This window comes from Schizosaccharomyces pombe (assembly GCF_000002945.2).
Source record: "Schizosaccharomyces pombe strain 972h- genome assembly, chromosome: I".
NCBI lineage: Eukaryota > Fungi > Ascomycota > Schizosaccharomycetes > Schizosaccharomycetales > Schizosaccharomycetaceae > Schizosaccharomyces > Schizosaccharomyces pombe.
Genome location: NC_003424.3, coordinates 1 through 19,716, shown reverse-complemented (window position 1 = coordinate 19,716; position 19,716 = coordinate 1). Strand labels below are relative to the sequence as shown.

The window sequence follows — 19,716 nt, the reverse complement described above, 5'->3', positions numbered from 1 at the left end:
CAGCTACTTTGCATTTTTTTTTATTTCGATTTACTAGAGTCACTTGTTTATTTTTCTATTTACATTCTCGCAATGTATTTGTATATCTCTATTTATATCACCATACTTTATTCTATCGATCTTACTCTATTCTATCTATCTTACTCTATTCTATCTATCTTACTACCATTCACCTCATTTCATATGTTATAGAACCGTTACTTTTCATTCAAACGAAATCTTCATCTTATTTATCTCATCTGTTCATCAATTATTATTTTCTATCATCATCTTTCACAATACCAACTTACATAACTATTCTTTATTATCTACCGTCTTACTTGTAATATGACTGACTCATTATTTTCATTTCATTTTCATTTTCATTCAATAGCGACACTTTATTCCATTTCTTATTAATCATCGTCATTATCACCTTACACATATCCAATGCAACCATGTAACTGTAACCAACCCATCATCAATAGTGAGCATCGTCGTCCTATTCAAACGATTACTCTCTTTACTCATTTACTTATTTACTTATTTACTCATTTACTTATTTACTCATCTACTCATCTACTCATCTACTCTACTCACTTACTCATTTACTCATCTATTCGTCTTCAACAATTTCAATTTTCATTACGATACCTTGTCATTTCATTCATCTCTTTACTTTGTATATCTATTTTCATTTTTTCTTGCGACTTGATTATTTACAGATTTTCTGATTGTCTATACTCAAATACATACATCACATTCTCACCATACACATATCATATCCTGTATAACCGTAACCACCACTCATTATTTAACGAAAGCACCACCTCTCATTACTTGTCGAGTTCAACATTTTCTTTAAACAAAATACTGAAATAGTTGATCCCAACGATTTCACTTTTCGTTACCAATTCTATGCCATCGTTTACAACATTCATCTCCCATGACTCTTCATTATTCCACAATAACAAACAAATAGCGAGATTTTACTCATGTCTATTTTATAGAAATTGTGTCCATACAAAAACGACTTTAACTTTTTAACCATTTCGTTTTGTCTTGGTACTCAATTTAGATCGTAATCTTGATTACTGACAACAATCGTTTCGGCTGGATTTTGTTTTATACAATCGAACGAATGTTGTCAGAGTATTTTACCTCTCAGCGTAATGTGTAGTTAAGTTTTACCAGACACTGGCGTAGTACTAGTAGTGTTAGTGTTCATAGCACTCATACCACTGCTACTCCCTGGCTGTGGTGGGGGGGAAGACGAAAACGATGCATTATAACGCGAATGTGTTGCAATGGCTGGTTTCGGTGTTTCTGGCAATGTCGGTTTCACTCCATACATCGTAGACACAGTTGATTCTTCACCAAGTAACGAATCTGAGCATCTTGAGCAGTAAACACAGTTAGCAAACGATGCACAACATACACATTCGCCATCCATTTCACTTGCGAGAAACGATCGAACACACATCGTATTATCATTAAGAAAGTTTTTCATCGAATCCTCCACGTAGCTCGACCATGTAGAATCATATTTCTCGTAAAACAATGCTGCAATCGCATACTTGCCATCTCTTCCAGCTCGACCTGTCTCCTGTACATAATCCATAGATGAAGCTGGTAATCTATAGTGTACTACTAAACGCACTCCCATATAGTTGATACCGAGTCCAAATCCCTTGCTAAGCGATCATGATTCGTGTCTTTCCATTTGCGTTCTCCAATTGATCAACTCGCTTGATGAATGGGTGCTTTGTTTCTACCAACAATCCATGGGTCGGGTTGTCTCGAATCTGCAATAGTTCCTGCCACTTATAGCTTGCACGAAAAAAGTTGACGAAATAATCCGATGGCAGATAATGCAAGTTGTCCATAGTGCGTCCATAGATGTAGAGCGCTGTGTTTCGTGTATGTTCAGCCTGTAAATCGAAATAAGATTCTCTCGTCATGTCTTTCTCGATGTTCTTTTTCTTTAAAGTAGTGAGCAATGTGTCTGTAGTTTTGAAATCCCAACGGTTTCTGAATGCATTGGTAGATGGCCTTTGAAAAAATTCGATACGGTAAATCTCTTTGCAATCGTTCGCCAACAATCACAAACATGAAATCCAAGTGTGCATGCAGCTACTTTCGACCTATCAGCGGTTGTCACATACTTCATCAATGCTTCTAATGGTCGAACCAAAACATAGTACCGAAGTGCTAAAATGGAAAGCAGCTCAGAAAGAAACCTGGGGATTGGCTTTTCAGCAAACTTCATATTACGAGTTTTATCGTATCTGCTGTAAATCATCAGTCTTCCAAACATCAAATACAATTCGCGAGTTTTAAATTTGCCATTCCGCAAAGTCCAATACACCATCTCTTGCACTCTGGCTGGTTGTCCAGCAGATATATGTACACTAGAAAAAACAATAACTCATTGAAGATATATGCCTTTGTCTCATACTTTTTAATAGGAGATTTAGACCAATGTGATTTGAGAAACACATCATTGTCATTAGAGTGTCATCAAAAGTACTCGTTCATCAGACTTCACTCATGCATACTATTCTTCCATTACTCCTATAGTTTTTTTTGTTGTATTATCCGTCCGTCCTGAATACTTTTGTGTACGACAAATGTGTGGGTAAAGTGTAGGGTAGGGTTGATAATTCTTATTAACGCACTACACAGTAGAATACGTTTCACACTATATTTTTGTGTCTCCTCCTTCCTACTTTGCTGTTATACTTAAACAATGTACTAGTCCCTCAAATTGCTTCATAAAGAGAAGAAAAAAAATACAACAGACTTAAAAATGATAAATTTTATTTTAAACAAGTGAAATAGTCGATGTACTTGATGTTCATCAAGTTTATACACACTTATGCTTATTATCATTTTATTGAACTTAGAACATAATTTGAAAGCTATTCTAGTATTCATTTATGAGAATTATATTTTTTTTAATTTTTTTTCTTGTTATAATTTATTTATCTTAATTCAATCTTATTTAATTTTACTTTCTTCATTTCTATTCTAAAATCATTTTATCAACGGTATATTAAAAATAACATGTAACAGCTCATTACATTATATGGGAATGCCAATATAGATAGATAGATAGTAGATGGGCTCTGAATAGAGTCTGAATGTGCCAACTCCACATTTGGACTTCATTCAGAAACAACGAGTACTCGACAGTCCACTTCGCGGATAATTTTGATGCAGTTCAAATGACTCCGTTTGTGATTAAAAAAACTCTATTTTGTCTACTTTACCTTCAAATTCCGCAATACATCCACCACACAGCCAAAAAAAGCCATTTTACCAAAAACAAAGCTTTTGCTTATTTTAAAGCTAAAATAATTAATTACATAAGTTTTATTATAATAATGAATCATATCTGTTCCATTCAATGTCATATGTACACCTATCATCTGATGAGTGTCGGTTGTGTTAATCCATACATCGTGTATATTACCATACGGCAGGCTCTTTCTCATCAATGTGTAAGGCCTTAATGTTTCAAGTTCACAGCTAAAGTAATCAGCACCAGTAAAATCATCACAATATAGATTACCCGTTTTGTAGTAGGCGAAGAACCACCTAATGTGTTAACCAATCTAGGTCCTCCAGCCCCAAATGTGACAGCCAAAAGCCCTACTTTAAGCCAATCGGCCACACACTGCGTTCCACTTTTCTCAACACCATTGTACGTTTCAAAGCAATGTGCCATCAATGTGTTAAACATCTGACCACCCTCATAAGCCTGTTCAAGTATGAGCCCTACACCAGCACAAATGAGTCTGCCTTGCCACGTAACATAAAAAGCAGTTGCGAGTCCTGACAATAGGATAATTATTAAAGTCCCAACTATTAAAGGGGACATGTTTGAAATTAAAGCAATCAATTCGGAATATTTTTGTTTTCTATATTCAAAAAAAGGAGATAATGGTATCGTATATCAAATACTTATATAGCTTTTGACTAAATTTTTTTTTTTTTTTTTGGAAGAAGAGGTTCAGTTATGCTCTAGTTTAAGCTTAATGGATCTTAAACTAATAATTTCGGATAAGTGTATATATTTCGGTTATGCAATATAGAAACATATGATCTATCGGTAATTGCAAGTTGCCGACAACAGGGGTTATATAGAAAATGTCCCATTATTCCCTTCTTTAGCTAATTTACTTAACAATCGAGTTAACCTGGCCTTTCTTGCTACTTCGTTTCTCCGTTTCCCCCTTCAACTAGGCAGTATCTTGAAATTTTCAATGTGGAAAAGGAGCTTTGATCCATGCCTCTTTGTGTTGTGTCTTTTCATAGGCCAACGCTGATATCAACATATCTTTGAATTTCGTAAATTATTTTGATAGTATTATCCAGTATAGCAATCTTCAATACTTTCAAGTTAGATAGAGGCTTGTGATTTTTTACTTTTAGCGCCAAATATTGGGGGTTGGTGGTTGGTTGAAGGTATAGATACAGATATCGCGACATAGTATTTCTTCCAAAAGTCTTTAGTTGTGTGGGACATTCTCTATATTCGATTCATTCCTCTGACTGAGAGAAATACGGCGATCAGGTCGCTTCTCTATAGTAAATTTGACCATAGGTTCGCATCAACGGCTACTTATAGGAGTAATAATACCGATTAAAGAAGATTATGAAAAAAATTTTTAATTTTTTCTTTTTCAGACGATTAATAGAAGATAACAGTTTTTGCAGTCTTTCCTTAGGAAAGATTTGAATTTTCAATCCCTTGTATAAATGATTGATCTGTATCTAAAATACTCTGTTCAATTGTAGTCCTTTAATAAAAAATTTTTTTTTATTTCATTGAATTTGCGCTAATCATTTTAGTAGTATAATTGTAATGTTCATTATAAACATTTTGGAACCTCGTTTTTCTTCTCATGGACAAAATTATCTTTATTTATTTATTCCTTGAAATTTACAAATATTAAGGAGCCTTTTAATATATTTAGTAATTGTTTTGTGCTCATTTTTACTGCTTTCCGTTTGATGTAAGAGTATCGTTATAAATGTTGTCTCTCCCTTTCTGATTACAGTTTGGTTTATAAAATGACGAATATGAAATATACATGAACTTGTCTCAATTCAGACGTTAATTTAGCGACTATTCTGCATTGTATTAATTTAGAAAATTGCATTAGAGTTGGTTTAAAACATAAAAAAGCGGATATATCATAGAAGTCAAATTATCCAAGAGAGCTTTTCCAATGTTAATAAAGAAATAAAGAATACCACCTTTTTCAATATGGAACGACGTATCATGTTGACAGCAGTATTGAGAAAATATGTAAAAGAAAAAACAATAAAGTTAATTAAAATAATTTTTTGGGTCATCAATGCTTAAGGTTCGTTGATTTACGGGATGATTTAAGATTAAAAAGGAAAACAACAGAGCAAGTGAACTTAAATAAGACGTAATTTACTGGGGCTACAAATACAACGAACAGCCGCCCATAACAATGAGAATAAGCCAAGTACAATAGAAAATGACAAGAAAATATGTCATGGAAACTTTAATGTTACGAGTGTATTAGATCTGAAAGAATCAAACTCAATTGTCACCATAGGCTTTGGGATCTCGCCGTTGACAATTTCCTGATGAGCGACTTCTTATATCCAGCAAATAAGTAAAATTCTTGCTTTTCTTACGTGAGTAAAATACTTCTTGTTAACATGTGAATTAAGAAAAATGTCAAAGCTTTCACTCACATTCTCCATAAGTACTTTATCCAAATCCACTACACTTTCCACCATTATCAATAATATATATTTATGTGTTTGAAAAGAAAATGGATGATAAAATCAACTAACTCGAGATATCTTATAGCCTTTAGTTGAAGTTTAGCATAAGGTGTTCTTTTGAGCTATCGCAGTTTTTGTTTCTAAGTGCATCAAGATAACTACAATATCTGAAACCATATAAGCCTATAGATGATTACAAGTCACTAATAAAAGGGAAAAATATCATATGATCTTCAAAAATTGCCTTTCGTATCCGGCTACATCGACACAGCCCTTCGGATACAGAAGGAGTATTCTGCTGTAATTGCAAGTTTTCCGCAACATTATCCTCAATTGAAGAGTGACAAATAGATTTTGTTATAGTTATAAATCTTAAAGAAATAGAGAGGAAAGTTTCATTTTGAATATGCTAGCAAGAGAAGCAAAGAGAAAAGAAAAAATGGAACGCTTAGAATCCTATTAAAAGATCGACAGAGTTAAACAATTCAAAATAAAAGTAAGGATTATATTTCTTATTAGTACCAGATGTTGAAAATTGATCTTTTATAGTTTCACGAGGCCAGAAAATAGAGTAAAAAAGAATTAGAAAACGTTGAAAGTTAGATGGATTGTATCTCGTCTTCTAACAAATAGGATAATACAGTGAGGCAAATTGTGGCTAGTATTTTAACTAATTATTAGCTACAAAGTCAAACGGTGATGAGTTTTACATGTGATCTACCATATTGCAATGTTTATAATAAATAGGAGTAACACGTGTGCTTCAGATATTTTTATTTCTCATAAAAATTGTAATATAATAATATTCATTGTAATAGAATGTAAATGGATCAATTGCATTCAATATCAGTATCCCAAATATTAAAATCAAAAATCTCGGGTAACTGAAAGAGCATGTCATATTTAGCGATCTATTCGATATCAAAACGATGCAAAAGATGCACTCGACCTTAACTTAATTATTAACGTGTTTAGCTACCGTTAAATGTCTGCATAATGAGTTGCCCCGGGTATATTATATTACCGTTTAGGTTTATTCCTACGGTGCGCCACAGTTGTGTTTCCCACTTATATGCGTTTGGATAGGAACTTGCAAGCCAGAAACCAAGATTTTGACCCAAGAAGTCACAATCCGCCATAGCTGCGAAATAATCCGTATCCGTCCATATACCATTACCATCTTGCCATTCGGCATGACTCACAAGAAAGGAATCCTGAGGATAAAAGTAAGACCTTTTATTAATAGCAGAGCTATTTAGTTTGAGACCAGAATAATTAATTACATAAGTTTTATTATAATAATGAATCATATCTGTTCCATTCAATGTCATATGTACACCTATCATCTGATGAGTGTCGGTTGTGTTAATCCATACATCGTGTATATTACCATACGGCAGGCTCTTTCTCATCAATGTGTAAGGCCTTAATGTTTCAAGTTCACAGCTAAAGTAATCAGCACCAGTAAAATCATCACAATATAGATTGCTCCGTTTTGCAGTAGGAGAAGTGAGAAAAGTACCACCTAATGTGTTAACCAATCTAGGTCCTCCAGCCCCAAATGTGACAGCCAAAAGCCCTACTTTAAGCCAATCGGCCACACACTGCGTTCCACTTTTCTCAACACCATTGTACGTTTCAAAGCAATGTGCCATCAATGTGTTAAACATCTGACCACCCTCATAAGCCTGTTCAAGTATGAGCCCTACACCAGCACAAATGAGTCTGCCTTGCCACGTAACATAAAAAGCAGTTGCGAGTCCTGACAATAGGATAATTATTAAAGTCCCAACTATTAAAGGGGACATGTTTGAAATTAAAGCAATCAATCCTGTTGTAGATATGGTGTGGAGTTTGGGAGAAGAGCAGATGAAATACTGTTTTTTGACCGGGAAATGGACGATCAATGCTGCAGAAAACAGCTTGAAATTATAGGAATTTCATGAAATAATCCAAATAATCCAATCAAAAATAACAGATGTATTTTATCAAATTAATTAGTTGTAAATTGAATTTGAATTTAATAATTGAAACAAAACCAATAATCTTGTATATTTAATACCATCCGATTAACATTTTTTGGATTTCTTCTATCATTTATCGATCTGTCAGTATTTGTAATGAGTATTTGATTTTTGCCATTAGCTTAAACAAAAACCGTGAGCAAACGAACGTGAATCTGTTTATTAACGTCAAAAATTAATCCATATTCCATAGCCTTTTGTCTTGCTATTCACTTCCGTCTTATACAATATTTTTCTCCATTGTTTTTAGTGATAAGAATGTTTCAAATAATATATTATTAACAAATCAAGCTGTACTCATTTTACATCGGAACCAACTCGGTGGTATCCTCAACGATTGAAGTTGCTATGATGGATGATGAGTCAAAAGAACTTGTAATTAGCACGCTTCCAGAAGTCAAAGTTGTATTCATGCTTGTTACAACTGTTTGCGAACTTATGCTTGTATAAACAAACGTCGTATTATATGCGTTTTAAACTTTGGTAATGAAAGATTTTGAGGAATTATTTATGGTAATAGGTGTTTATCCCATTCTTCAAATCTAAATGATGACGAACTAATGCAAGGGGAAATGTTACATAGACGATGTGTGTACATACATGTTGTGCGCATTCATCATCGAGGGACACTAACTTAGACAAGAGTTTGCACGATGTGGAATTAAGATTTTCTTTGATAAAAAAATCATTCACATAATCAATTGATATAAATAACCATATTGAAAACAATTCTACTTATTTCCCTTTTTTGATTTGTTGCAGAAGAGACTACAGAGGCGGTTTTCGAGGCTGCAATCGTGGTCGCAGATAAGGCATCCAATTATTACTCAAACAATATGAAGTTCCTGTACAGGGGTTCAAATTATCTTTATCATTATATTTATTTTTTTATTTTTTTATTATAAATGTCAACTGTTTTTCTGCCAGTAATTCCAATTTTTTACAACATCAAATTAAAATGATCAACATAAAAAACATTACTACGAGTTTTAAGCTCATTAAAAGTTAGTGATATTTACAAACTTATACTTCAAACTCTAAAAGCGATTAATATTTAAATAAATAAAAATAAAAAAAAAAAACCTTTAAAAAGATTAACCTCAAATTATGAGAATATATCTTGAATAATGTGTTATGGAATTGATTATTCAACTCATTGGACTTCTAAGATTTTCGGCATTTTATAATAATCGTATACAATAAAAAAAATTATTATAATATTACATTGTGAAATGATGTACGTAGATACTATTGGAATACATAACTATATCTGATCTCTAATAAAATTTTAGGACCTAAGAGATTGTCGTTCATCTAAAATGCTAAAAGTTCGCATACAAATTGATACATCAGAAGTATATATTAAAAGAGAAAACATTTTTGTTTTTGGTATTTGCAAACCAAGCATTCAAACAATTGGTTGAAAATTTTAGACTAGAGAAATTGGTTTACAACGGGGATGGTCCAGTTTAATAAAACATGATTTACGGACCTTTTTTTTCCCTTACTCTATAGAAAGCTTTTATTTAACTTTGGTTATAAGACAATTGATAAAACTAAAGGTCAGTAAGCTGAATGATCAAATCAGTGAATTATATCTTTGTAATCATAATGGAATACAAAGCTCAGGTTGTTGCTTTTGATTGAGAACAATCATTAATAATAAGCCAAAACTTACCTGCTAGAGCTCGGTAAGACATGCTTTAACTCTCAGGGGCGTGTATAAACATGACCCTCAATCACCCTGTTAGTTGGCTGCTAACGCGGCTCCACCTCGGCTCGGGCTCTAACTGCATTAACTCCAGATGTCACGGTCATACGTTAAGTGCCCCCCCCTATTCGTATAGCATTTTGGAACGTACTTGATTACGCATCTTTAGCAGTACTAATCAATTAAGCACATCATCATCAAAATTGATTGATTATTTATGTAGCAATCTTCCGAAGATTGATTCATCAAGCTTTTCAAAAGGTTCATCTCGAAGACCGCTACGCAACCATAAAGTTTCTAGAAATCAATCAATTACCCACGAATAACATTATGGTAGTATTATATCTGTTCGGTAAATCATTACACACATATTAATTAGTTGTCACCTTACTAACATTGCACAACTCGTTTGCAGTATATGTGAATTCATAATAGTGTATTGAGTTATTGGGAATGAGTCTGATTTAGACATATTTTAGCTGGAGTTTTGTTAGTTACAGTTGGAAAGCACCTAATTAATGTATTCAATAAGCGTTCCCTGACACCTCAGCTGCATTATGAGAATATTTACGTTTAATTGAAAAATGCTGTAGTAATCTTCTTTGTAAACACTTAGCGAGAGACTGAAAATAAAAATCCTAGTATTACTGTACTCGCTGTATATCCCTAGAATTACGAATGAACTTTGACTTGCATAGGTATGAAAGACCATTCAAAATGATAGAAAAAGAAAGTATAAAAATGATGCTAAGCTGTTAAAATACAATATGTATATACATATTACCCTTTTTTATGGAAAGTAATCTAAACAAGCACATAAATGTTTCTAAATAATCAAGTATGAGTATTTAAATAAAATGTGAATATTCTCTTTTGAGCAACTTATTATAAGTTCATCTTTCACATTTCAATACAAGCGGACCAAAAAACAGTAGACTTCAGAAAAATGAAAAACTTTATACAAAATTCCTGTATTCAGGGTTCCATTCTCGTTCAATAATCCATTCCTTCAACTTGGCATCATCTTTGGGTAAATCCACTGTGCTCATTCCTTCAGAAATGGCTTGCTTCAAAACCGCAAAAACGATGTGACGAGAGATTTCTCGAGCATTGTCCAGATCTGGCAAGAGAGCTTCATCGGCGACAAACAAAGATCTAGGAACAGTGGCCAAAGCATCGGAAGCTGCTTTCAGCATTCCATCGCTCAACAATTTGCAACGGGATAACACACATGCAACACCTAGAGCAGGGTAAAGAAGAGCATTATTGCATTGAGAAATCACATATTCTTTACCATTACGTGTGAGAGGAGGAAGTGGAGAACCAGTTGCCATCAAAGCTTTACCATTAGACCATTCGTCAATTTGAACGGGCTTTGCTTCCATGAGAGTGGTGGGGTTAGAGATTGGGAAGATGATGGGATGTTTGACATGCTTGCTCATTTCACGAATGGCCTTTTCTGTAAATTTTCCAGGTTGACCGGAGCACCCCAGAAGAACAGTGGGTTTGATTAGTGAAATAGCAGTCTCTAAATCAATGTCTCCAGAAGGGACTTCCTTAAAGTCTGAGTCCTTCTTCAAAAATGGCTTTTGTCCATCAGTAGCAATCTTAGCATGTCTCTCCAGAAGCAAACCGCATCGATCAATCATGAAAAGATTATCTCTAGCCTTACCTAATGAAAGGCCATCTGTCACCATACCAGCGACAATTTGGTTGGCGATACCAACACCAGCAGTACCAGCACCAAAGATCATGATGCGCTGCTCGGTTAAGGGAGACTTCGTAACATGAAGGGCGCCTATAATGGCGGCCAGTGCTACAGCACCGGTGCCCTGGATATCATCGTTAAAACAGGCAATATTAGGACGATAGTGGTCTAAAATCCTTTTGGCATTTTTAAGTCCGAAATCCTCAAAGTGAATAAAGGCCTCGGGAAAGACTTCACGAATGGCTTTAATAACGTTCTCCAAAAAGATGTCATACTGCTCACCGTGAACACGGTCCTTTCTTAAACCCATGTATTGATGATTTTTACGATGGGTTTCATTGTTGGTGCCAACGTCGAGAACGATGGGCAAAAATCGATTAGGGTCAAAACCTGCGCATAAAGTCATTAAATGTCCCTTGGCAACTGAAATTAAGACACCACCAACACCTTGATCGCCGATACCCAAAATACTTCAGAGTCGGTAATGATAATGTATTCAACGCTATCGGATTTTCCAAACTCGGAAAGCTGTTGTTTGATGTAAGACAAGTCGCTATGATCAATGTCCAAATAGCAACCCTCGGGATAACGATATATATCGGAAAATTGCTTGATGGCATCGCCTTCAGTAGGTGTATAGATGATGGGAATCATTTCAATCAAATGTTGGCTAATAAGTGCATAAAACAGAGTTTGGTTGGTAACACTTAATTGAGAAAGATATAAATTCTTCTGTAAAGGTTCATCACCGATTGCTTTGTACTGTTCATAACAGCGATCCACTTGTTGTTGCAAAGTTTCGACAATGGGGGAAGACGCGATGATATCTCAAATTTTTGACGTTCCTCAGGTGTAAAAGCGGTGTCTTTGTTATATCTAGGAGAGTTCAACAAAGATACTCCTTTCAACGGACACTCAATTTGCTCTTTCGTTCCTGTAAGCATTTTCAATTATAAAGTATGTGTAGATCAAAAAATTCCAAATATCAGAAGTAAATATCCTTTTAAGTGGGTATTGCCCCTATTTTTAAATAACTATTTTTGTCGACAGTTGCCTCCGGTAAATGGATTCATGTGCTGTGTACTAATTTGTGCGTCTCAACCATAAAACGTTGAGTAGCCTAGTCAACCTTACTTGAATGATCGCCCTTTTCGCTACGGATTTTTCTATCCAATAGGGACGGCAGGCAAATCAGCGAATAATCACAAAGGGATTTCCACTACACTTTGGAGCAACACCATAGTTTCCGTGCTTCCAACGACACCGGACAGTCGGGAACAACGTTTGCAGTATTACCCAATATAGAATCGATTGTTTTTTTTTTTTTTTTGAAAAGATCACACAAGAGAATCCAGTTCAATCTGTTTGTTATTACATAATCATTTTAGTGCCGAGAATAACGTCTAACAGGTGGTGGTTATTAGCCGATACTTAGATAGATAACTACTTAGAGGCAGGTCTGAAAAATAACATCTTAACGTACAGGACATAGCTATGTACAACGTAGAGGATAGCATAGCCCGGTGCAAAATTGCCAACAAAATTTTCAGAGATATAAATGCACTGGGTGGCTTGAGTTTGGTTTTTCCAATTAGTTGCTCATTCAGAATTTTTGGGTTGGCCAAGCCTGTTGGTAAGTTTTTGCTTTGCAGAATGCTGTATAAATTTGATTTTGCCTTGCAGTACCAGAGTTATTCGTGATGAGAATCAACGTTGCAATTTTGTTTGTAGAAAATTGCCCTTCGAAAATTCGAAAATTTGGATTTGTATGCATTTTTTTTGTTGATTTCTACGTCGATCATTATTTACTTATTCTATTTTTGTTTTTGATTTTGTTTTTTTACTTGTTTGTTACGAAAAAAAGAGCTTATTTGCTGCTGCACAAAGCTTTTTGTTTGATTTTTCATCCTACTTCTGTATTGGCAGTTTTCCTCATTTACAAAGACTAGCAACAGCCAGTCATTCATTTTCTACACGCTCTATTATTTCTTTTTTCATCACAATAAACTAACATGTCCGATTAGACTCTCAGATCCATTGCTAGCAATTAATTGTCACTCTCCATTTTCCGTCTTTTCCTTTTTGATATTTTTTCTCTTTATATTATATTATATTATATTCATTCTTCATTTTCTCTCTTGGCCATTATTTTTTTTTTTTTTTTTAATACCTCTGTGTCTCTCGATTCAACATGGGTGAACTCAAGGAAATCTTGAAACAGAGGTATCATGAGTTGATTGATTGGAATGTTAAAGCTCCTCATGTTCCTCTTAGTAAACGATTAAAGCATTTTACATGGTCTTGGTTTGCGTGTACTATGGCAACTGGTGGTGTTGGCTTGATCATTGGTTCTTTCCCCTTTCGTTTCTATGGTCTTAATACAATTGGCAAAATTGTTTACATTCTTCAAATCGTTTTATTAACTCTCTTTGGATCGTGTATGCTTTTTCGTTTTATTAAATATCCTTCAACTATTAAAGATTCATGGAACCATCATTTGGAAAAGCTTTTCATTGCTACTTGTCTTCTTTCGTTATCCACTTTCATCGACATGCTTGCCATATACGCCTATGCTGATACGGGCGAGTGGATGGTATGGGTGATTCGAATTCTTTATTACATTTTTGTTGCAGTAGCTTTTATATACTGTGTAAGTGCTTTTTTCACAATTTTCAACAATCATGTATATACCATTGAAACCGCATCTCCTGCTTGGATTCTTCCCATTTTTCCTCCTATGATTTGTGGTGTTATTGCTGGCGCTGTCAATGCTACACAACCTGCTCGTCAATTATAAAATATGGTTATCTTTGGTATCCTTTTTTTTTTTTTTTTTTTTTTTTTTCACATTTCTACTGCCATGGTCGTCGCTTCAGAAATTGCTAAAGTCGCTTCAAAAACTGCTAGAGATATCGCCGGATGCTTTACTTGTCAATGTGGAACTCAATTTGATAATGTAGAAAGGATCGTTCAACATTTCAAGGAATGTCGATACAGAGACGAAACTTGTAAAGACGATGATATCGTCGTCTATGAACCCAGCTCTTTCGTTCAGGACGAGAAAAAGGATAAGCCAATCATCGTTGAGGCTGCCAGTGAGGCTACCAGTGAGGAGGCTTGCAATTCTTCCAAGGAGCGTCAACTACCCGCTCTCTCTGCTCTCTCTGCTCTCTCTACTCTCACTACGAGTGCAAATGACGACTTGTGGACTGCACGGCTAATTTGGCAAAGTACAAATGACACCAAATTGGACAACAGCCCATCATCAAATTATACTGACTTGAATCACAAGTTGGCTAATTATGGACTCTCCATTTTGTCTATTCATGCTTTGATGTGCGTAGAATGTGAATGCTTGTTAAACGTGATTCACACTGCGCAACATATGCAAATTGTGCATAAACTAGAGTTAAACGAAGATCTTTTGTGGTTTCAAGAACTAAGGACTTTAAAGTTAAAAAGTCCAACAAATGTTTTACAAACTCATTCTTCTCAAACCCATGTATACCCATACATCAGAGGACTACCAGTACTTTTAAATGGATATGAGTGTGTGCCGTGCACAAAAAACGGAACAGGATTCGTACATGCAATCATGGATACCTTTCGCCATCATGTTCGACGTACTCATGGAAAAGTTATAAAATTGGAAAATTGTATACGTCGAACAGCTTTGCAAACGGTTAAGAACAAGTATGCTCAACGATGTCAGTTCTTCAAAGTCGATTATGTACCTTTGAATGGAGGAGAAGAAGAAGAAGAGGAGGAGGGGGAGGAGAAAGAAGATGCACAAAACATCAAGGAAAGAATGGTGGACTTTTGCTTTTCAAAATTTATGGAGAAGAATCAACAGCGGCGGGAGCAGCAAGACAAAGGTGAAAATAAAAAACGACAAGATGATGTTGACCAAGCAACAGACAACAACACTAACACTATTCTTGAAGATGATGAAAAAGATAACGATGAAGAGGAAGAGGAAGAGATTGTCAATGCACGAGAGAAAAATCTTTTAAATCAACAATTCAATTGGACGGCAATTGTGAAAAAACTTGGAGAAAATTGGGATCAGCTGGTTCGATTCGAATATACGAATGGAATTGTAACTTTGGATACCATTGTAAACCAGTTGATTCGTTATTACTATCGAGGATTCCGTCATCTAAGTGGAATGACCATGGGCATGAGACGAATGTTTACTCAAGGAGGAAGCTATAGTGCACAAGAGCGAGGACTTTGTCGCTTAGAGCAAAAGGATACAGTTGTGAGATATGCTCAAAGTGCAGCACTATACCTAATATTTCTGTTACGTCGTCCATCAGCGGACTCGGGGATAAGAAGACACTTGGAAGCAATGTGTGGAGCAACAGTGGAGAGAAAAGAAGGTGGCAGTAACAGCAGCAGTAACATCAGCAACGTCGCCAACTTTGATAGTGCTGAAGACGACAATGACAATGACAATGACAATGACAGAGACAGTAACAATAACAATAACAATAACAACACCAATACTGACGATGATGATAAGCTGGCATACTTGGAACTGCACGAGGCATTAAAATTGGCTTTTCTGCAACAATACGATTTTTCTAAAAATGTTCAAGACTTGGAAATCATGGAGTTTCTTGCATGCATGTCTTTGCATAAAGATGGTACTTCAAAATATGCCTATGAAATCTCTGCCTGCTTTGCACCCCTAATATACACGTGTCGTCTTGTAGCAGCATGTGAGTTACAACGATTGATCGATGAAAAACAAATCGACTTGTTGTCCATTCCATCGTTTCAAACCGCTGGTTCTATTGCTTATGCTCATGTGTTTTGCTTTATCACGCTTGGTCAAAGAAATTTATATGATGTTCTTTACGAAACCCAAAAAGTCGTTAGGGATATCATTCGAACGGAAGGGTATGCAAATACACTGCAAGGACTAAGCCCAAGTACCGTATTGTTTCAGCCACGAAGTAATTCTATGTACCCGTGCATTGGAGATGCATTCAATAACATGGTGCGATTGGACTTGAGTGAGCTGACAGCTCTGTATGAGGGGATGTTTGCCAAAGTTCAGGACTTGTTAAAAGAGCTATGTTTTGATATGAATGTGGAAAAACTATTACCCATTTCGTTACTAAGGTCAATTGGAGATGACATAAACAATAGTAAATTGGGATATTCATTCTTTAAAGAGTCGATAGAGATACGTTCATCTCATAGTGTGCTGTTACGAACAATACTTAAGAACAGTGAACTTTGTCATCGGTTTTTCCCATCGATGTCTAAGAAGGATCTGACAAAGTTGTTTGGTGGAGTAAGTGATCAGCAAAGAAATGAGTGCGACAACTATAGCAACCACTACAACGACAACTCTAATGATAATGACAATGATGTGTTTCTCAAATTACATTGGTCTAAATCTGCTATTAAAAAGTATGAGACAAAGGCATCTATCTTCAATGAGTTATTGTTTTGTCTAGTGTACATATCTGCTGGACAACCAGCCAGAGCACAAGAGATGGTGTATTGGACTTTGCGGAATGGCAAGTATAAGACTCGCGAATTGTATTTGATGTTTGGAAGGCTGATGATTTACAGCAGATACGATAAGACTCGTAATATGAAGTTTGCTGAAAAGCCAATCCCCAGGTTTCTTTCTGAGCCGCTTTCCATTTTAGCACTTCGGTACTATGTTTTGGTTCGACCATTGGAAGCATTGATGAAGTATGTGACAACCGCTGATAGGTCGAAAGTAGCTGTATACTTGGATTTCATGTTTGTGATTGCTGGCGAACGATTGCAAAGAGATTTACCGTATCGAATTTTTCCAAAGGCCACCTACCAATGCATTCAAAAACCGTTGGGATTTCGAAACTACAGGCACATTGCTCACTATTTTAAAGAAAAAAACATCGAGGAAGAAATGACGAGGGAATCATATTTCGATTTACAGGCTGGACATACACGAAACACAGCGCTCTACATCTATGGGCGCACTATGGACAACTTGCATTATCTGCCGTCGGATTATTTCGCCAACTTTTTTCGTGCAAGCTATAAGTGGCAGGAACTATTACAGATTCGAGATAACCCGACCCATGGACTGTTGGTGGAAACAAAGCACCCATTCATCAAGCGAGTTGATCAATTGGAGGAAGCGCTGAATGAGAAGCTGGCAAGGTTGGTAGGTGAACAAATGGTGGAGGGGGACAAGGAAAAGGACAAGACAAATGAGGAGAAGAACAAGGACGAGGTAAAGGCTGAAATGACACAGCCCGTTGTAAATCAAGACTCTCATGACTTACAAGACCAATTGGCCACTACGCCCACCGCGCCCACCGCATTTCACTACCGCCCAGGACTTCTTCAACCATCTCAAACTTCTGTTCAACATTGTTGTTGGGCATTGTCTCAATATTATGGTCTCGAAGCGAAATTCCGTTCGCTGAAACAATTTCAATCGGTTTATTTTTCTCTTTTAAATCGTATGAATTTGATTACCGTACTCCCAACTGGAGGTGGAAAGTCTTTGTCGTTTTTGATACCGGCGCTCATCGAAAAAAAAAGACAAACCCCAGGAAAGGTGATGAATATGGTCACGCTGGTTCTAGTGCCCATGATGTCGTTACGGCAAGATATGATGCTCAGAGTGAATGAAAAGGGACTGCTTGTTTGTTCGGGGAATTGGACCGCATTCAAAGATGTACGATTGACTTTAGAGACGCAACTTCCCGATTTGTTTATCTTGACATACGAGTCAGCATTAACCAACAGTGGTCTTCGGTTTTTTGAAAGTTTGGCAACACTTGGTCGTTTGGCACGAGTGGTAATTGATGAAGCACATTTGTTACTCACCAGTGGAGCATGGAGAACGGCTTTGTCGAGAGCATCGCGGTTGTCTGGCTTGTATGCACCATTGCACTTGTTGAGTGCCACCTTTCCCAGGCAACTAGAGATGGTTGCCAGACAAACGTTTTGTACAAACTTTTACGTTTTACGAGAAACGTCTACTGCACGGGAAAACATCTTTTACTTTTTGCATCCCTATGATAATACCGAGTTTTTGTTGGACTTGCGAACGTTGATGAAACGAACAAAGGTCTTTGAAGGTGATGGACGTGCTATCATCTTTTGTCGAACCAAAAAGGATGTCGAATACATTCATCGTCGTCTTCACCAGTCGGACTTGTTCGCTCACACCCATGTAACCATTTACACAGGAGATGTAAGCGACGAAGAACGACAAATGAACTTTGACGCGTTTCGAAATGCAAATGGGAAGACACGAATCATGATCGCTACCAAGGCATTCGGACTCGGTATCAACTATATGGGAGTGCGTTTAGTAGTACACTATGGATTACCAGCTTCATCTATGGATTATGTACAGGAGACAGGTCGAGCTGGAAGAGATGGCAAGTATGCGATTGCAGCATTGTTTTACGAGAAATATGATTCTACATGGTCGAGCTACGTAGAGGATTCGATGAAAAACTTTCTTAATGATAATACGATGTGTGTTCGATCGTTTCTCGCAAGTGAAATGGATGGCGAATGTGTATGTTGTGCATCGTTTGCTAACTGTGTTTACTGCTCAAGATGCTCAGATTCGTTACTTGGTGAAGAATCAACTGTGTCTACGATGTATGGAGTGAAACCGACATTGCCAGAAACACCGAAACCAGCCATTGCAACACATTCGCGTTATAATGCATCGTTTTCGTCTTCCCCCCCACCACAGCCAGGGAATAGCAGTGGTATGAGTGCTATGAACACTAACACTACTAGTACTACGCCAGTGTCTTTGTCGGAATTATCGGAAATCACTTTGTTCCCTTCGTCTGTATCGCCAACATGGAAGAAAAGCTTTGGCAATGCTAATACGAATCTAAAGTATGGTTTGGAAGACATGTCGCTCAGCCATCGTCGTGGTCATAAACGCACATACGATGAACATTTGAACAATGTACAACAGGGCGTCAACCATGACATGAATCGTGTTCATGGTAGTGTTGGAGGTATGAGTGGTATTGTTGGTATTGGTATTGGTATTGGTGATGGTGATGGTGATGGTGATGTTGATTCTCGTACCATTCATTTCGCCGAGTATAAAAGTCGTGTGCAAGCCGTCAAAAAACAATGGGTAGACTCAACTGACATTTCAGCACAACTCGAGCGATTCTTTCGAGTGTATAAAGATGAATGTCTAAGTTGCACTCTTGGTAACCCAGACACAGAAATTCGTGCTCATACCGGGAAAGCATGCCCCGTACGCTTATCTACTTGTTATAAATGTGGCAAGGCCGACCACAACTTGCGAGAATGTAAACTACGTATTCGATTTCAAGGACTTTGTTTATTTTGTGGTTTGACAAAGTTTGAACATGCCGACAGTGATATGGCTTACACTTCTGACTGTAGGTCATGGGCTAGAAAGGCAAACTTGATATCGTTAGTTTACTATGCTTGGAACAATGTACAATACCGAAGGACTATTGCAGATAAATTCTTACAAGGTGATGTACGTGATC

The 19,716-nt window shown here is 36.4% G+C and overlaps 4 protein-coding genes, 15 long non-coding RNA genes and 3 pseudogenes across 22 annotated transcripts; 11 read left to right on the top strand and 11 right to left on the bottom strand.

Moving 5' to 3' along the window:
* Positions 1-68: 68 nt before the first annotated feature.
* SPOM_SPNCRNA.2013 lies at positions 69-949 on the top strand. Its single transcript, NR_191380.1, has one exon. It is a non-coding gene; the product is annotated as a non-coding RNA (long non-coding RNA).
* SPOM_SPAC212.06C (DNA helicase-like protein) lies at positions 743-1,645 on the bottom strand (the record flags this gene model as incomplete). The annotated part of the gene is made up of 2 exons (NM_001355958.2): positions 743-1,368; positions 1,411-1,645. The coding sequence occupies 2 exons, from the start codon at positions 1,643-1,645 to the stop codon at positions 1,160-1,162; spliced, it is 444 nt and encodes a 147-aa protein (NP_001343026.1). The 3' UTR covers positions 743-1,159.
* SPOM_SPNCRNA.2012 lies at positions 1,127-2,179 on the top strand. The gene has a single exon (NR_191379.1). It is a non-coding gene; the product is annotated as a non-coding RNA (long non-coding RNA).
* Positions 2,180-3,075: 896 nt separating this feature from the next.
* On the top strand, positions 3,076-3,275 carry SPOM_SPNCRNA.2011. The gene has a single exon (NR_191378.1). It is a non-coding gene; the product is annotated as a non-coding RNA (long non-coding RNA).
* Positions 3,276-3,382: 107 nt separating this feature from the next.
* On the top strand, positions 3,383-4,715 carry prl101. The gene has a single exon (NR_191355.1). It is a non-coding gene; the product is annotated as a Pdc2-Repressed lncRNA, SPAC212.12 antisense (long non-coding RNA).
* SPOM_SPAC212.12 (GPI-anchored protein) lies at positions 3,491-3,862 on the bottom strand (the record flags this gene model as incomplete). Its single annotated transcript, NM_001355957.1, has 1 exon — positions 3,491-3,862. The coding sequence occupies one exon, from the start codon at positions 3,860-3,862 to the stop codon at positions 3,491-3,493; it is 372 nt and encodes a 123-aa protein (NP_001343063.1).
* Positions 4,716-5,161: 446 nt separating the features above from the next.
* On the bottom strand, positions 5,162-6,052 carry SPOM_SPAC212.07C (annotated as a pseudogene). The gene has a single exon. A coding segment is annotated over exon 1 (891 nt).
* On the top strand, positions 5,393-6,223 carry SPOM_SPNCRNA.2009. The gene has a single exon (NR_191377.1). It is a non-coding gene; the product is annotated as a non-coding RNA (long non-coding RNA).
* A 499-nt stretch (positions 6,224-6,722) lies between these two features.
* On the bottom strand, positions 6,723-7,559 carry SPOM_SPAC212.08C (GPI anchored protein; the record flags this gene model as incomplete). Its single annotated transcript, NM_001018169.3, has 1 exon — positions 6,723-7,559. One exon carries the CDS (start codon positions 7,557-7,559, stop codon positions 6,723-6,725), a length of 837 nt encoding a protein of 278 aa, NP_595039.1.
* Positions 6,772-6,986, top strand: SPOM_SPNCRNA.2008. Its single transcript, NR_191376.1, has one exon. It is a non-coding gene; the product is annotated as a non-coding RNA (long non-coding RNA).
* Positions 7,321-7,690, top strand: SPOM_SPNCRNA.2007. Its single transcript, NR_191375.1, has one exon. It is a non-coding gene; the product is annotated as a non-coding RNA (long non-coding RNA).
* A 470-nt stretch (positions 7,691-8,160) lies between these two features.
* SPOM_SPNCRNA.70 lies at positions 8,161-8,690 on the top strand. The gene has a single exon (NR_151068.1). It is a non-coding gene; the product is annotated as a non-coding RNA (long non-coding RNA).
* A 1,752-nt stretch (positions 8,691-10,442) lies between these two features.
* SPOM_SPAC212.09C lies at positions 10,443-12,098 on the bottom strand (annotated as a pseudogene). Its single transcript has one exon. A coding segment is annotated over exon 1 (1,656 nt).
* Positions 11,464-12,501, top strand: SPOM_SPNCRNA.2006. The gene has a single exon (NR_191374.1). It is a non-coding gene; the product is annotated as a non-coding RNA (long non-coding RNA).
* Positions 12,502-13,385: 884 nt separating this feature from the next.
* Positions 13,386-13,991, top strand: SPOM_SPAC212.10 (annotated as a pseudogene). Its single transcript has one exon. A coding segment is annotated over exon 1 (606 nt).
* SPOM_SPNCRNA.2005 lies at positions 13,454-14,461 on the bottom strand. The gene has a single exon (NR_191373.1). It is a non-coding gene; the product is annotated as a non-coding RNA (long non-coding RNA).
* tlh1 (RecQ type DNA helicase) lies at positions 14,055-19,716 on the top strand (the record flags this gene model as incomplete). Its single annotated transcript, NM_001018168.1, has 1 exon — positions 14,055-19,716. A coding segment is annotated over one exon (5,662 nt), but the record flags the coding sequence as incomplete, so codon positions are not given.
* Positions 14,588-14,933, bottom strand: SPOM_SPNCRNA.2004. Its single transcript, NR_191372.1, has one exon. It is a non-coding gene; the product is annotated as a non-coding RNA (long non-coding RNA).
* On the bottom strand, positions 15,406-15,660 carry SPOM_SPNCRNA.2003. Its single transcript, NR_191371.1, has one exon. It is a non-coding gene; the product is annotated as a non-coding RNA (long non-coding RNA).
* On the bottom strand, positions 16,957-17,269 carry SPOM_SPNCRNA.2002. The gene has a single exon (NR_191370.1). It is a non-coding gene; the product is annotated as a non-coding RNA (long non-coding RNA).
* SPOM_SPNCRNA.2001 lies at positions 17,370-17,599 on the bottom strand. The gene has a single exon (NR_191369.1). It is a non-coding gene; the product is annotated as a non-coding RNA (long non-coding RNA).
* Positions 18,553-19,371, bottom strand: SPOM_SPNCRNA.2000. Its single transcript, NR_191368.1, has one exon. It is a non-coding gene; the product is annotated as a non-coding RNA (long non-coding RNA).